The sequence below is a fragment of the Sciurus vulgaris genome (genome assembly GCF_902686455.1).
Source record: "Sciurus vulgaris genome assembly, chromosome: 10".
Lineage (NCBI taxonomy): Eukaryota > Metazoa > Chordata > Mammalia > Rodentia > Sciuridae > Sciurus > Sciurus vulgaris.
This window is the reverse complement of record NC_136470.1, coordinates 49140291-49158547: the sequence shown is the minus strand read 5'-3', so window position 1 is coordinate 49158547 and position 18257 is coordinate 49140291. Positions and strand designations below refer to the sequence as shown.

Genomic DNA, 18257 nt, shown 5'->3' with positions numbered 1-18257 from the left:
ATCTGGCAGATACATCTTAACCAGGTAGGGTTGGTTCAGGATCAACTCCATTTATGTGTCTCCTGATATGACTAACTAAGAATACAATATTGCTTCTGTGGTATTTTGGCCCAAAAATGTACTGATCTTATAATGAGCACACATCACACAAACCTAAATTGCAGAACACTTTACAAAATGTATGCTTCAAATATCAAGGTCACAAAAGACAAGAAAAGACTGAAGAACTGTTCAAAACTGAAGAAAGTAGAGACATGATAACTAAATGTAATACATAATCATGAACCAAAAGAAAAAAATCTTCCTATAAAGGTTATTATTGAGACATTTGGTGAAATATTGAATGGGATCAATGGATTAGAAAGAAATTATGTTAGTCAGCTTTTCATTGCTGTGACCAAAATATCTGACAAAAACAACTTAGAGGAGGAAGTATTTTTTGGCTCACAGTTTCAGAGGTCTCAGTCCATGTCAGCCAGCTCCATAGCCCTGGGCATGGGGTGAAGCAAAATATCATGGCAAAAAAGGCATGGTGGAGGAAAGCTGCTTAGCTCATGGTAGCGGGGAAGCAGAGAGAGAAAAGAGTTGGAGAGAGGATAAACCCTTCCAGGGTACCCCCCCCCCCCCCCAGGGATCTGCTTCCTCCAACTAAGCCCCTCCTCCAGTAGTCCATTTAGTCATCATGAGATGAATCCACGGATAAGGTCAAGAGGCCTCAAAATCCAATCACTTCCCAAAGCCCCATCTCTGAACACATGAGATTTTGGTGGACACTCTAGATTCAAACCATAACAGAAAACAACATTAATTTACTGATTTTGAGTATTATTCTGTGGTTATATAGAGGGTATGCTTGTCTTTTAGAATAATCATACTAAAGTATGTTAAGTTGATTCATGAAAAAATATACCTACACACAAATACAGAGAGGTGGGGTAGGGGGAGGAAGGCAAAGTAAGGAAAGAAAGGAGGGAGAAAGGGACGAAGGAAGAGAACATAAATGTGATAAAATGTTAAAAAGCAGAGAACCTAGGTGACGAGTATATGGAAATTCTCTATATTATTCTTGTATCTTTTTTGCAACTTTGAAATTATTTCACAGTTAGAAATAAAAGATAAAGAGAATGGACAGGATGCCATGCTAGAGTTAAAACTCCTGAGGATACTCAAGCAGTAATGAATAAATACATCAAAGTTAAAAAGATGCCCTTCAACAGAGGAATGGATAAAGAAACTGTGGTATATATACACAATGGAATATTATTCAGCCATAAAGAAGAATAATATTATGGCATTTGCAAATAAATGGATGAAACTGGAGAATATCATGCTAAGTGAAATAAACTAATCCTAAAAAACCAAAGGCTGAATGTTTCCCCTGATAAGTGGAGGATGATATATAATGGGGGTGGGGGGGTAGGGAGTGAGAGAAGAATGGAGGAATTTCAGATTATGTAGAAGGAAATGAAAGGGAGGGAGGGTATGAAAAATGGTGGAATGAGACAGGTATCATTATCCCATGTACATGTATGATTACACAAATGGTATGAATCCACATTGTGTACAACCATAGAAACAAAATGATATACCCCATTCATGTACAATGAATCAAAATGCAGTCTGTAAAAAAATTTTTTTTAAATTAAAACAAACAAACAAACAAACAAAAGCAGCATTGCTGGAAATTCAAAGTCCTTTCTTGAGTTTGTATTGGCAGATTTTGATAGATAGACAGGCCAAACATAATCAGACTCAGGGTAAAGAAAGTGGCACTGAGAAGCTAGTTACCAAAGCCAAAAAGATTAGACTGGCAAAGACTCAATGAACAAATAAACACATTAGAGTTTCTGAATATGATAAAAAAATATAGTTCACCTTTTTATGTCACTCAATACTTCAGCTTTTAGGAAATCCATTTTTATTATGGTATTATTACATAATAAATGTTTTTCTAAAATCCATATTAATTAAGAGAAATACATTTGTTCCTCAAACTGTAAATAAGACTTTTCCCCTAAAGACAAGTACATTAAATACCATGGTTTTCCATTAAACACTTTATTTGTTGAAATTATTTCAAACTCAAGTGATTTCATAAGTAAATGTGTTTTGAACATTTAAAAAAAAGAAATAAAGAGCACAGGTTTGGAATCACTTGGATCCAGTTTTGAATTCCAGGTCTGACATCTGTCAGTCTTAAGACCCTGGGAAGTTATTTAATGATTCTCATATTTGGTTTTCTTATTTGATCATCAGGAATAGGACTAATTTAAAAGTATGCTGTGAGGATTAAATAAGATAAATGATAAATAATAAATAGCTAATGTAATTATTAAATAATAAGATAAACTGAGCACCTTGCAGGTGGTAAGCATGTCTTGTAGAGGACCTGATACTTGCCTGGTGTAGTAATACATATTTATTGTATAAATGAACAAGGTCCTCCCTCCCATTCACCCTCCATCTGAACAAGTGATACCACTGAAATAAAGCTAGAATGAATCTTCAAATTTTAGCTATCTAAAGTATTAGGTTTTCCTAACACCTGAATAATATAAAAAAAAAAAAAACTCACACAATAATAATAATAATAATAACAACCACCACCAACATTGGGATGGTGGTCTAGAGCTTGCTTAGCTCTTTGCCTCCTGACTCTTGTGACACTAAATGGAATAGGCAGGCATTCAAACTAAAGAGCAACACAGCATTAGTGATTGTGAATGTCGACATACAGCGCCGTGGGTTATGGCTGTCAAAGAAGGGGTCATGCCCTTGTTACTTAAATCTCCAACAAGGCCTGCATCAGTTCATGGCTGCAGGGAACAAAATGGGGTGCAATTTAATGTTCATCTGGGCAACCATTCCTAAGGGGCTGGCACTACTGTTTGTTTGTAGTTCACAGTGTATTTAGGGCAGTGACATGACAGAGAAGGGGGACCAGGTTGTGCCCGGGAGGTTTCTACTCTCAGCCAAGATGTGCGCATGAATTTGAAACAACCGAGAGGGTGTTTCAGAGTTGCCTGCCAAAGAGTGGTGTCTTCTAATCTGGAGAGCAGCTGCTGGGCACAGGCATGCAACATAAACACACACACACACACACACAGACACACAGACACGCTCACAGAGACTATACCTGCCTCTACTTGTCTGCTCTCAGCAGATGGCCTCTTGCTTTTGGGTCGCCTCATCTCGCAGCCCAGTCCAATTAGACCTTTTCTTCCCTGGAGACTGGAAAGCTGTGGGGTGAGGATTTCGGCAAGGTCTCCTGTCTTCAGAGTATGAAGGGCACTGCCCGGCAAGGGAAGAGGGTTATATTTAGAGTTCGGGCCCAGTCAGTGTTGGGCTCCCCACTATTTCTCCTTTGCAGAACTGTCACTGGCCCCCGATTGCAAACTCTCCGTGGCTTTGAAGTCCACAAAATAAAAACTGAGAGGGGGCCCAAAAAGAGAAGAAGAAAACGGTGTTGGTCTCCAGACTCCACTATTGGATTTTGGCAGGGATGAGAAGAGAGAACGACCAAGTGTGATCAAGCGCAGGTATCTGCAAGGTAAGTTGTGTCCTTATTCTTGCTGAGAAGGGACTTTGAGGTTTTTCTGTGTTATCCAGCCGCTGGGAATTGCCAACTCTGCTCTCCAGAAGTAAGATCTTCTGAATATTATGCAAGAGGATGCAGTAAATCTCAGGTATGATTAAGAGATTATGAAGATGACTTTTAGGCTAAAATAAGTAAGAGCCACTTGCAAAAAAGAGGACTCTTTGGAGGGCAGGTAAGTTTTGCTAAAATTGGTAGGCATGAAAGAAAACCAAAATGAAATCTTAAATTACTATCCTCTTAAGAGTAAGATTAGTGGTCAAGATGGAAAAAAAAAAAAGAAAGAAAAAAGGGGGTGCAGGTTTGAGCATTTGAGTTTCCTTGTTAGTAGCATGACTTTGTAAGCTGATGTGGATGATCAAAACAGAATTTCAAAAATCATCACCATGTGATGAAATGGAGAATACTGGATATGCTAGCTTGGAGAGGAGGAATTCTCTTTGCATGGCAAGATTAGTAGAAGAAGAAATTAGCATCTTAGAGGCAACCAGATTGTATTCTTTTTTTTTCTTTGTTCACAGTTCTGTGACGCTAACATTTGATGGGGTGGGGGTAGCTAGAGAACAGAAGAGGCAGAGTTTTTGGAAGGTCCTGAGAGATAATTATCAAGAGCTTTTGCTGTCACTCATCCCAAAGAGCATGACTGGATATCCACAGGCACATCACATCTCAATGTAAATAAGAAATGATAATAGACTACTGCCAATTAATACCAGAGTAAGCGCTGCTCATTGTACTTACTAGGCAGGAGTATTATTCAATGTTTAGGGTGTCTGCATAGTTTTGTATATAGGAATTCCTTTTAACACAGACGTATGTTCAGTTAAAAATGCTTATAACATTCTCTTTTATTCCTAACAAATGATAATCATATCTTTCTCTTTTCAATATTGTGTAAATCTCAGAAAGCACTAGAAGAGTCCAGTACATATACTGCTTAAACACATGCACCACAGTTCATGTGTATTAGATTCACATAAAGGAGGGCATGGTGTAGTTTACTACTGAGAGTATTATTCAAATCATGGCAATGTTCCTCGAGTTGCAGTTGAAATGCCTTTCCTATGATGACACTTTCCAATTTATCAGTCCCTTAAAAAAATCCTATGTAAGTATCTTCCACAGCTATCAGTTGACACTATTACAAAACTCTTGTTATGCTTAATCAAAATTAGCACAAATACTGTAAGAGCTGTTTGTTATTCAAGTTTCCTGAAGGCAACAATAATCTGCATGAGCTATTTAGACTTCCTAAAAGCAAATGTTTTAATTAAGGGTAATGAAGACAGGTCTACACTATGAGAGTTTTCCAAAGTGATAAGGGTTTGGGTTCTTACAACCAGAGCAAAAACACTCCAAAAAAATTCTGGGTCAGAAAAGTACTGATTATTAAGAGCAGTGTGAAATCATTTTTAGAGTTTAGCACTTATTACCATCCATACATAATTGTATTTTTGCTTAAACTTTATTGAAGTAAAGAATTTTAGTCAAGAACTGGTCTTAGGTAGTAGCACTGTCACTACACGTATCTTACTGTGGATTCAACATGATGGTGCATTTGGTGAGGCACTGTTGTAGGAGATTGACACTATAATTTGCCGTAAGTTGAGCAGCTCCAAGGATGGGTAAAAACCCAAAGTAATGAATCCTGTGTTCATTTTGTTCAGAATACATTCTATACTATTATTTGTCTCAATTGAAAACAAAAAGTTCATTACTGAGGAAATACATATTTGCCTCTCTAATGTGTTGCATTAAAAAACAGTTAAAGAAAAAGTGTTAGTTGTATTTCCTTAGGTGAGAACTAGGGACTACCAGCATTTATTTACCATTAACTCTAAGCATGGACAATTTTTCTAAAAGGGGGAACATTTCTATAGTGAAGAGTTTGTTCATTTGCTCTTGGATGACTATGAGTGCCTACTCTGTGCTAGGCCTCAGGCAGGTTAGCTCGGATACAATAGCCAAAGAAACAATTATGGTCTCCATAGGCTGTGAGAGTAGGAATCTGCACAAAAATGCCACTCATTAGAGTTTTGAATCCGTATATTGTCCATGTTGTTTACCACAGTATTTCTATCATTCCTGTTTAAAAGTTAAGAACCAGAAATTTTTTCTCCTACTTTGAAAAGGGTTAGTTTCTACCTGCAAGATATGGGGACAATTCCAAGAGACCAACTCATCATTAAAAAACTAAGTTAACCAAGTTGGAAGATACATTTTAGTACAAATACTTGTGCCTTCTTTAAGGGATGTTGACATTTCCATCTACACTCTCGACAATAAAAGGCTCAAATGCCTTTTCTTCATATAAGTGACCAGCTGGGTCAGCTAGGATGTCCCCTAAGAAAGTCCTTGAATAGTATGAAGGAAATGGTAATGAAAATTTTGCTTTCAGTTAGGACAAATAATAGTATGGACTGTATTCCAATGGAAGTCCCTAAGTAAGATATTAGAACAAAATCTCTATTACAGCCTCTTAGAAATCAGTCAAATCTGATATGTTCAAGATGTTTCTGTCTGACACAGCCGATCGTAGGTCCCATGCTGAAAGAGTAGCAGTACTGTGCTTCTCACTTTGGTTGAGGAGACATCATAACAGCCTTAACTAAACAACAATGCCATTTACACCCATGAAATGTTTTACATTGTTCAGAGAACTCACATGTTGGTCACTCATTTGATTCTATGTGACAGGAAAAGCAAGTATGACCATTCTCTGCTTGGCAGATGGACAAACTAGGTTTTAGACATTTAAGAGATTAGCCCAAATACTTTTCTCTCTGATGAAGAGCCTCACAGAGTAATTTCTTATATGAAACACAAGAAAAATTTTGAATTTTCACAATAGCTATTTACAGCTTCTGCCTACTGTTTGAAGATGGTGTGGACAAATGGGAAACTGTCTAATAAGGGAGAGTGTCAGGAATCCCCTGTGACCCTTTCCCTGCCCTCACTTCCCTTCAAAGTCCTCACCCTTGAGTTCTTTCATCTTGCCCTTGAAAAAGCAGTTTCATTGCTAAAAGAGACATAAGCAACTGCCTTTTTCATTTTCTTTTTGGATAGAATAATGAAGTAGAATAGGGGGAAGTGAACTGGTTAACTCTGAATTTACTCCTAATACCATTGTAATGATGTAAAAATGATAATGAGTGATAAGAATGGAAAACATTATTACCTTTCATAACTTTAGAGAGTTTGGTGATTATTAAGGATTGGAGCAGTATTGTATGTTAGTATATTTGCAAAAGCAAATGGAATTTAAATTGCTGGTTAACGCTACCAGCTTAACAACAAAAATTGTCACGTCGGATCACAGCAATTGCCCACACAATCCAGACCCTGCTTCTTTCTGGTGGAAGCACAAGTGGGCCCTTGTGGAAAAGCAGTTTATTACGGGTAAGAGAGAAAACATCACAAGAAAAACTTCGTGGTGTGGGAAAATGGCAAGTGTGGTTGAGAGCTGTACACAGCTGAGCAGAGCAGTCTTGAGTGAATGGAGGCCTTTCTAATGGAATTAGAGAGTAAATTGATCTGTTGCTGACTAACATAGAAGGGTACCAGTGTGTAGGGGACCAGACATAGTTCTGTCTGTTATTAGCTATGACCAAACATATGCAACAATACTTCACTTCCTTTCATATTCTTCCTGGAATTTTTTTTCTGTGTCCATTTAAAATTTGTTGAAATTCTTTGCCTGGAGACTTTTTGCTACTTTTCTTTCTTGCTTATGGTTTGGAATGGATGTCAGATCTTCAGGATGGATCTAGGGACAATTCCTTGGCTAGAAAACTAGAATTCAGAGGAGGATACCAAGTGGATAAAGCAAAGGCTGCCTCTGTGCCTCCCCTCAGAGCTGCTGCGCCTGGCCCTGAAACAGAAAGAGACAGAGGCAGCTGCCTCTGAGCCATGTAATTAGACTGCCAGGATGTGACTGGGGACACTGTGGACTCCTTGTTTCACCTGCTCCTAACAACTCCACATGAAGCTATTTTAAGAACTTTTGCATTTGACCAGGGAGCATGTGGGGTTAAGCCTTATGTTTTCCACTTTGGTTTTAGATTCTTAGCAGGTGCAGTCAGCTCACATTTTTAAAAAAACTTATTGTATTTCCTTAGAATCAAAGCATAAATAATTTCATATTAAGGGTGATAAAGATGGAGACTTGTTTCTTAAATACAACGAAAAGTATTTAGAATTTGGTTTGAAAATGTCTCTCATTTTCCATTATAATTTGTGTTTGGCAAAATTTTAGTGAAAAACACAGAAGAATAAATAAAATCATTTGGCTTCTGTTAGGTATTTGTGCTAGTGTCCATTAATCTTCCCCTATTCTTTACTTACTGTACTGGGCATTTGGCTGCCAAAGAGGCCACTGTATATTAAGGACATTTGGAATTGTCTAATAATATCAATCTGTGATTAATTATTTGAACTTTTACAATTAGAGAAATGTCTCTAAGAGTCACTTGACTTTCTGAAGGTACATAAAGTTGAACGTAAAAGTGATAGTGATACAAACGACAAAATCCTTGTAATAATGTTTTAAGCTAAGTATCAGCAAATTCCTTCAAAACATATATGTCTTCCCATGCTTGTTGAAACTCTATCCCTAGTGATCTACCCATGCATCCAAATCAGACTTGTCCTTTCATTTCAAAAGATGTTTGTACTGTTTAGGAGATTCAGCAAAGCAGGGTGCTTGGATCCAACTCTAGAAAAATAAAGGAGATTTCCAGGCATACCTGGGATGCAGGACTCTCCCAGGAAAAATGGGACAGTGGGTCATCCTAAAAGGAGGAGGCCAAAAATCTAAAATGATCCAATTACAGAGGTTTGTTGCTGTAAAGGAATAGGGTATATGAAACTAGGACCCAACCTGGAGTACACAGGGCAGGTTCCTTGATAGGGAAATACAAGGAGAGGGAACTGGTCAGAGAGTTGTCTATTTATGGACTTTCACCCTTCCTGACACAAGAGAAGATCTGAGGTCATAATAACAAACTGTCATCTTGAAGCCTGGGAAATAGCACAGATGACTGGCCCAGAGTCTCACTGAACATAACTCAAACTGAGAATCCCGGATTACAGAGGTATTCTATTGTTGTATCTTTTATTTAAAACAAGGCCAAGATGAATACTTAAACCAATTAAAGGAAAACCAGGACATAAATTATACAAGTCCACTGAGTTCTTGCTCCTCAAAGTTTGGTTGGCAGAACAGGGACGCTGGCAACACTTGGGAGTATGCTGAAATGCAGAATCTCAGGTTCTGCTCTAGAATCAAATCTGCATTTTGAGAAGGCCTCCTACATAAATTAGAGTTTAGTAGTAACACATTAAATCTGTGCTTTCCAACTACCTGTAACACTGGACAAGTTGTGTTAATTCATCACTGACTGCAATAAAAATTAATCACAAGAATAATGATCGTATGCTGAGATGTTGCAGCTACATAAAACTGTTATAAAAGTTGCTAAAGGCCGAATGTTTTCTCTGATATGCAGATGCTAATTCACAATAAATGGGGGTTAAGGAAGAATAGAGTTACTTTAGATTAGGTAGAAGGGAGTGAAGTGAGGGGAGGGGGTATGAGGGTAGGAAGGATAGGAGAATGAATCAGACATTATTACCCTATGTATACACCCAACTATGTGACCTGTGGGATTCTACATCATGTACAACCAGAAGAATGAGAAATTATACTTCATCTATGTATGATGTGCCAAACTGCACTCTACTGTCATGTATAACTAATTAGAACAAATTTTTAAAAGCTGCTAAATGTTTAATTTCTATTATATCTCGCAGCAGATTAGTAGCTGTTTACAGACTAGGGAGCAACAGACCACAACCTGAGTAGCACTAAGTGATGCTGACTGCATTAAGTGATGTTAGAATCCTCAGACATAATAATTATATTAAGTGATATTAGCAGTCTCAAAACTGATAACAGCAGCCTCACAACTGTTGGGAAATACCTCAAGAGCTCAATGACTACTGTGCACACAGTTATCTTTACTTGATCAAGATGACCAAGTAAAATGAGTCACATTTAAGTCTGGAGACAAAAGAAAACCACACTTTGTAGGGAAGCCTTCTCCATAACAGAAAAAATCTCACTAAATATTGATCAAAGACATTGATATTGGAGGGGACAGGGACATAAGACCATATCTGAGTTGTAAAAGTGAGAAAGGGCAAATTTTGTTAGTATGGAATATGCAGAAATTGTTTACTTTTTTCTTTTTGAAGGGGAGGAGTGAGAAAATGGAAATGCAGGGTGTGAAATGTTGTAGTGCCAGTATTCTAGTTCCTAAAGCTACCAGGCATCTATTTGTGAATTGATTCTGGGGGCTGGATCTATTTCAGATGATATTTCCTACGATTTCCTCTTAATACAAAGGCAAATATGAAAGTGGGTCTGGTGCAGAAGTTCTGAAAACCAAAACCAAGACTCCAGATTTTTGGATACTCTATTGTTGTATATTTTATTTAAGATAGTGTGATCTTCAATCATTAACTTAACTTCAAATTCTTAAGTTCCTAAACCACAAAATGAAGACAGTAATAATTCCTGTTTTTTTAGAAGCAGTAAGTGAGAAATTTAAGATATTAAGCATATAAGTACTCAGTAATCAGGAACTATCATCATCATTATTCATACAGAAAACCTGTACCATGATGCTATGGATTGGTCTTAAAAAATTCAGTCTCGGGGCTGGGGAGATAGCTAAGTCGGTAGAGTACTTGTCTTGTAAGCACAAGGCCCTGGGTTCGATCCCCAGCACCAAAAAAAAAAAAAAAAAAAAAAAAAAAAAAAAAAGAAAAAAAAGAAAAATTCAGTCTCAAAAATGTGGCATGCCAGGCTCTTCTGAGAAGCTGACAATATTACAGGACACAGAATACAAACACAAAACTAGGGATTCCCTGAACCAAATGAAGAAGCCTTGGGCTAGAGATTCATCTAGAAGTTAAGAGAATTGCTATTTGAATGATGTTTTCTTTGGGACCCTATGTTATGAATCACTGATTGAGACATTATACATCCAGACATATATGAATTTAAAACACCAAATTTTTTGTTTTGGGCATGAAGAAAATCCCCAGAAAGCTGACTATTAAAAGCAAACTAGAAATTTCCTTGACTGAATGTTAAAGAAGTAGAAATACCCTTGAACCTTCCCTGAGATTCTCTGGTCTTATGCAAGTAACTATTATTATTATTACTTTTTGCAATTCTCTTACTCTTCTACCATAAAATTTAATTCATATAATGAAAGTTCCATACTGAAGAAAGTGATGATTTATGGCCCCAAGACCCAGAGGGTTCTGAGAGACAATAAAAATTCTAAACGTGTTCAAATTATTCCAGAATGGGAAACGATTCTTCCTGTCTAGCAGTAATTATTTATGTAACACTACCTTGGGAGAATGTTAACAGTAGAGCATTAAATTACTCCTTTTAAAACAAGACACTTTCACAGAGTTTTATTTTGTTCTTTTCTAATTTGGAAAGACAGCATTTGTACACACAAGATAGCAAGTTTTATTATTCTATCGTTAAGTGGTTGGGTCAGGTTTCAGAAAGACTGTGCTGATGCATTAAATACCTGCCAAATGTGTGGAAGGAAAGCTCCGGTTCAAATCATAACACAGTTGTGGATCCACTGCTCTCTAAGTAAGCAAAGTGACCAGGAAATTCCACTACCAACAAAGTGTCAAGAGAGGCCAGCATGCCTGCCGAAGGGAGGAAACTTCAGTTTACTTCAAATCCACATGTACTTAGTCGTTTTCCCAGATGGTATCATAAAACTGCAATCATGACCTAAATAATCCAGTTATTTCAGCACATAATTCTGTTATTATGTCCCCATCTACATCTGGATAGTTCATTTGTATAAGGCAATTTCAGTTGAAAAGAGAACTCAAAAATCCAGCTAGGTCTGGTGGAACTAATCTGCATATAAAACAAGGATTTTTTTTTAACGCTATGGAAGAATATAAAGATTTTCACCTGCACTCACAGCACTAAAACAGTAGTTCAGTTTCAATGGGTAGCTGCAAACTTCAGTCTCTTCCCTAAGTCACAAAATTCACAAGTGTTCGATCAGAGTTAGATCAAATACACAGTGGCAAAATTCCAGTCATCATTTTAATAGGACTCATAAATTTCTTTATTTTTTAATTTGTTCTTTTTAGATATACACAACAGAATGTATTTTGACTTATACACACATGGAGTACAACTTATTCTAATTAGGATCTCATTCTTGTGGTTGTACATGATGTGGAGTTTCATTGGTGGTGTGTTCACATATGAACGTAGGAAAGTTATGTCTGATTCATTTTACTGTCTTTCCTATTCTCATCTCCCATCCCTTCCCTTCATTGCCTTTTGTCTAATCCACTGAACTTCTATTCTTCCTTCCCCCTCCCTTACTATGTGTTAGCATCCACATATCAAAGAGAATATTCAGCCTTTGTTTTTTCAGGAATTGGCTTATTTCACTTAGCATGATAGTCTCCAGATCCATCCATTTACTGGCAAATGTCATAAAGCCATTTTTTTTATGGGTAATATTCCATTGTGTACATATACCACACCTTCTTGATCTATTCATCTGTTGAAGGGCATGTAGGTTGGTTCTATAGCTTAGCTATTGTGAACTGAGCTACTATAAACATTGATGTGGCTGTCATTTAAGTATGCTGATTTTAAGTTCTTTGGGTATAGGCCAAGGAGTGGGATAACTGGGTAAAATGGTGGTTCCATTCCAAGTTTTCTGAGGAATCTTCATACTACTTTCCAGAGTGGTTGCACAAATTTGCATTCCCACCAGCAATGTAGGAACTCATACATTTCTATAGTTCGCCCTACTGATCAGAAAAATTTTTTTCTTAGAGTTTCTTTAAGTACACTTCTTCTGTCTTATTAATTTTCATCAGGTCTTTCTTTTTAAAGCAGCAAAATAACTTCTGACATATTTTTCTCAACATATGACAATATACATTAGAATCAGACTATTAGATTGGGATGAGCAGAACACCCAATCAGAAACCACCTTAACATATCAGATGTGGTCTTACTCATCTAAGGATTCAAAAGGAAGCTTGTATTCTCAGTAGTAGGAAGGTAAGCAACATCTGACCCAGGTAAGGGTGCAGGTGTTTGGATTCTGAAACCCTCCTTAGGGACAATCACAGAAAACGATACCACATGCAGACATTTTTCCCCCCAACTAAAAAATCATTGTATAGTCCTCAACCATTCTTTGGGTAAAAGAGTCAGTGTGGGGTTTCTGGTGAAGTGGTCTGACAGATAGTTTCAGATCCTTTGCTGCCATTTTCCCTTTCTCCACTAGAATCCTTCTTGCCCTAGAGGTCATACTGTATATTGCATAATCCTGCGATAAATAAATTTGGCCAGATGGGAGGATTCTTGGAACAGATCCAGATTAGCCTACATACAGAATCAGTCAATTCTAAGCTATTCTGGAAAACAAATGAACTTTCACAAAGTCTGACGCTATCACCTGCCAAGTGTATATCTCTGGTGAGTTTGGCAGTCCAGAAGCTTGTATCTCTGCAGTTTGAGTGTACTGATTAGTTTCTTCATCTTTCTAATGAACCAATCTCTTCTGATTTACTGATGTGGTATCTGAGTCTGATAAGTTTATTAATCCCAGTTAACCACTGACAGCGATTTCATAATTTCTGCATATCTTTTGCATAGCACATGTGGATATTTTATCTAATCTTAATCCCTAACAGGTCTATTCTGACTGCTTTGGTTTCTAGACTCTTAAGCACAAATCCGTCCCTACTACTTGATGGGCAGAAGCTACATGAAAATGAATGACTTTCAAGATGATGTGTCTAGGTTTGCAGCGAAAACAGTAAGATTATTGACTAATATATATTTTTTATTTTATTTTTGATGAAAGGAGAGGTTACAAACTACTTTCCAAAAATGAATTGCATCCTACGAGGGTGAAAATCCTGATACTGATACAGGCCACGTGGAAAAGGGAGAGTGAGAACAGTAGTGAGGATGGGCTTCTGAAAAGCTAACCAATCTTCTAAAATATCTCCTGGGATTGAGTTCCCTTGACCTAGCAGTTGTTTTTCATTTTTACTTTCAGAAATACCTTTGTGTAAGGGATTAATGACCCTCCTGCTGCCCATTAACTCAGACTGTCATTAATCTCCAGGAAATACCTTGTCAGTACTACTTAAACAGTACATGAAAAATGCTAAGTTTTAGGTTAAAACTGGTTAATCTCACATCCCTTTAACTACCCTGTTCAATGATTACTAAACCTTCCTGAAGTCTCTTTTGCCCTGGAATTAGTTAACAGTTCAAGTATATCCTTAATTGTAAGCTGTGAAATTGTTAGATATGAACTCTAACCCACCAAAAAGAAATGCTTTCCTGGAAGGTGAATTGATTTTTATTTTTTTTAAACCATGCATCAAAACAGCTATCAGTGGTCTACAATTCTATAAATCATATGTGTTTCATGAAATTGGGAACTGAATGATACCACTCCAACATCATAGCATTGGCCAGCTTCAATTATATGTTATTTCAATTATAGGCTATTTCAATTTTATTTTTTTGGAAAGATTACATTATCTACTAAACAGTCCTTGTAAATAGGTTAGGAAAATTGACATCGGCATACACATCTGTATGGTCTTACAAGAATGTTTATGAAATTTTCATACCATTCATTGACACTCTTTCCAAGAAAAGGGTAAGAGAACAACAGAGCTATGAAAAACAACTTGTAAGTGAAGAGTCCTATAAACATAAATTGTACCATGAGAAAAAAGTGAAATAAACACTGACATTTTAACAAAATATCAGAACAAAAGCACGGGCTAAGTTCTGAGTGTTACAGAGAAGAAACTATAGAAGTAGAAAAACATGGAACAAACAAGCCTGTAAGTGATTGGAGAGTGAACCAGCTAAGCTGAAAGCAGTTCTGGGTCCACTGGTGGAATAAGGGAAAACAATAGAGGAGACTGTTCCTATGTTTTTTTCTTGCATTTCTCTTTCACCTGACGAAAACGAACAAGCTGAGGGCCTTGGTGCAAATCACCAAACAACAGTGCCAAATTCACCACCACTCCTGCACAGTGGGAAACGCCCTCAACCCTAACATTTGAGTTCCTGGCCCAAAGGAGGCCCTGGTTGGCTGGCTTTGTACTAGATTCTTCTCTGCTTTGGTCACTGTCCTCAGGGTCTTGAGATCACAGGCCTGTGCTCCAAGTCATTGTTCTTTAAACAAAGTTGTGAACTGCTAACAGTTTCATTTAAAAGTTTATGAAATGGTAACCACATTGCTACATCTCTCTGGAGTATCTCAAACAAAATGTGGTTCAAATTTCTTGTTAAAGAAAGAGCAGTTCAGAGTTCTTGAACAAACAAATAAAGACAATTGATGCAGTTAACGGGCTTCGTGTGACCACAGCTATGTCATCTTGGCCCTGTTTCTTGCTTCAGGCAGAGGTCAGGGTGAGGCATCCAGTGAAGGCGCCTTCAGCCAGTCCATCCAATACTTTGCTGAGCAGGCTTCTTTGCAGCCTCCACCTGGCAACTTGTGTGACTGGTGGTGGGAGAGTGGGGAGAGGGAGGCTCCTCTTATAGCTTGCTCTCTCCAACCTGAACACTTGCAGGCAGCAGTTATCTTCATTTAAGGGAAATGAGAAGTCATCTCTCCTCAGAGTATGACTAGGAACACAAATTTAGTGATGTGGTCTCTGCGCCTCTAAGGAAAGGGGTGAAAGTGGATGTGTCTATTAATTGAGAACCTCTGCATTAATGCAGACGATGAAACATCTAGGAATCATGGTAGAAACATGCACATGATCCTTTAGTAATAAGGCTGATCTTCATATCCACATCAGTTGTTTACTGGTAATGCTGCCAACACAAGGGGTACAGACTCTTTAGTATAACACAGACAGATCCATCTTAATGCAACAATTTGTTCTTTGAACAAATACATTTATTGCAAAGCCAGTCATGCCAAACCCACGTTTTCCTGTTTGAAATCCCCAGGGGGCAATGTGTAACAGCCTCTAGAGTGACCATTCTGAAGCTTCTAGCACAGCCGTGCCATGAGCACTTCCCTGTTCCAACTTTGTCCCTTTAAGGCCCATTCCTCTTTTTTGCTCAACACTAAGAATGTTGAGCAACCAATGAGTCAAGATTGAGGAACAAACCCCTCAAGACTAGATTTTCAGTTACACATAAGGCCTCACACTTATGAGGATATTTTGCAAAAATTAAAATGTTTATCTTGTCACTGGTTCCACGAGTGTTTCTGGCTGACTCTCACCATTACCTCCAGTCCAGCTGCCATTCTAAGCTGCTGCTTTCTTCATGGTTTGAATGGGCTCCTCTTAAAGGGCACTATTCTGCTATGCAGTGAGATTTCAAATCAACAGTTTCCTTTAAAAGACACCTGGCTTAGGATCATAGAGTGCACAGGAACATGTAAAATTCGAGGAAGGTATTTGGCAAAATCAGATCTGTGTACCCACTGTTAGTTGCCTGCTTCATTTTTATAGCACTCAGCATCCCAAGCTTCAACTGCACACATTTTCCTCCTCTACTGGCACCTGTAGGGCCATGAGAAGAGAGCATTACGTTGCTTTTTCCTTTGAATTGCTCTTGCCAATCGGCTCCGCCCTGGCAGAGTTTGGCAGTAGATGGAAGGCTATTTTTGATGAGAGGACTTGGCAACATTACCTAAACAGAAAAGCTGTCTCCTACACATTCAAGGCATTACAAAAACACTTTTAGTATAATTTAGTCCTTGATTGCTGAGGACAGAGAAAGCTGCCTTTGCAAATTATCATCTTTGGTAACTAAGTAAAGAGCTAACAAATCCAGGATGAACATTGTCATTGGGCTTGTGTATTTAAACACAAAGTGGCTACTGAAATGCAAATGTAACACTCTTGGACAGTAGTCAGTAGCTACTGGTAAAAGTGTGTGCTTCTCACCATAGTCTAGCAAGAACTCCACTTCTTATCACCCCACTCCAGAGGCCCCAAGTACAAAGTGGCCAATGAACCCTAAAACCATTGGGCTCCCACCTTACATGCAAGTGAGATATCAGGGCCATTCTATACTTCCTTCTCTGCTCTCCATGTACTGGGGTTACATGGCTGACCACTAACATCTCAGCGAGCTAAGCCTTAGCTGACCACAACAGCAAGAACAGAAAAGCCAGGAGAGGTTGATCCTCCTCACTTACTGCCTGGGGGAACCCTCTCAAAAGACTAGGTGCTTGGATGCTTCTCCACCTGAGCCTGCAGCAAGACAATCACTACTTGTGAGGCCAGGACTCTCTCAAGGATCTCAGTGATGCTGGTTTTCACAGCCTTGGCACTCACATCCATCAGCAAAACCCCAGCCCCTCAAGTCAGTAGTTCTTCTGCTTACTGGATTTTCAGTCTTTTATTAACTGTGCACTTCAATTTCAGATTCATTCCTTCCTCTCCCTTCCAAGTCCTTCCCAGAATGTTCTCTGAATCCCTTTGAAGGCAAGTAGAACAATGCAAAAGCACAGCTTGGCAGTCAGGCAGATCTGGGTCCAAGGAGCCTAACGTGAACTTGCTGCGTGACCCTAAATAATGCACACAGCCTGACTGTATTCTTTGACCTTAACTGTAAAATCCAGATAACAGTAATTACTTGGTAAGGTCTTGTGAGAATTAAATTTTTAAAACAGCTTGGTACAGTAACTGGAACATTTTAGGTGCTCCACAAATGACAGATATTGCTATTACTGAAACACGCGTCCTTGCCCTTCCCAGACTCATTCTTTCATCCCCTGTTCCATCTTTGGTACAATTCTTCCCCCTAGACGAACAAAACCTCAGTCTTTTACGAGGAGATAACCAATGCATCTAGAGCCCAAGTTCCAAGACCATGTGGGCAGTATTCTCCCAGTCCAGCAGGCTGCTTCTAGACCCTTCTTTTCCATCCTCCTATCAAAGCCGCTCCTCTCTCAAGGATCAGGCCAACTACCCATGCCACACTTGTCCACTCCCCAATTCTGCCACCTACTGGCTTTCCCCATCATTGTACCTTTTTAAATAAGAGCTCTGACAACTAAACCACACTCCCTCCCCCAACCCCGCCCCAAATCCTTCCACATTGTGGGTGGTCTCACCTTAAACACTCATGGTCTTTACAAGATTGTGGCTTTAAAATTTCTTGACTCCAGAGCTCTCTGCCCATTCTACTTCAGCAACCCAGTTCCATAGCTACCTCTGGAAAGTTCTACCTCTGCACAATTATGATATCTTACTGTACTTAAGTGGTTCACACGTCTGTCTCTCCTTGGTAAATAGTTATGTCTCTACAGCTAGAGACTGTATCTTATTTGACTTTTTATCCTTATACTGAGGACAGAGTCTGATGTACAGTGGGTATTTAATAAGGACTTATGGAATAACACGGTAGTTTTGTATAGCTTCATAACACTTAAAATATGCTCCTCTATTCATTATCTTACAACAGCATCATCTCAGGCAGGTAGAAACATGATTGCAATTCCCCTTGTAAATATGGAAACAAGGCTTAGGAAAGCTAAGTGACTTACTTCAGGTGACATAGTTAAGTACTCTGAGGACCTAT

At 38.4% G+C, this 18257-nt stretch overlaps 1 protein-coding gene across 5 annotated transcripts in view; it reads right to left on the bottom strand.

Annotated features, from left to right (window-relative positions):
• CMSS1 (cms1 ribosomal small subunit homolog) overlaps window positions 1–18257 on the bottom strand; it is a 367164-nt gene that overhangs the window by 64884 nt on the left and 284023 nt on the right. Inside the window, exon 1 of one of the 5 annotated variants that reach the window (XM_079100569.1) lies at window positions 3137–3271. The exons of the other annotated variants lie outside the window; for them this stretch is intronic. Within the exon in view, the coding sequence (XP_078956695.1) occupies window positions 3137–3191 (55 nt within the window). The 5' untranslated portion in view covers window positions 3192–3271. Of the gene's footprint in view, window positions 1–3136; window positions 3272–18257 lie in introns of those variants that run through there. 5 annotated transcript variants of the gene reach the window in all.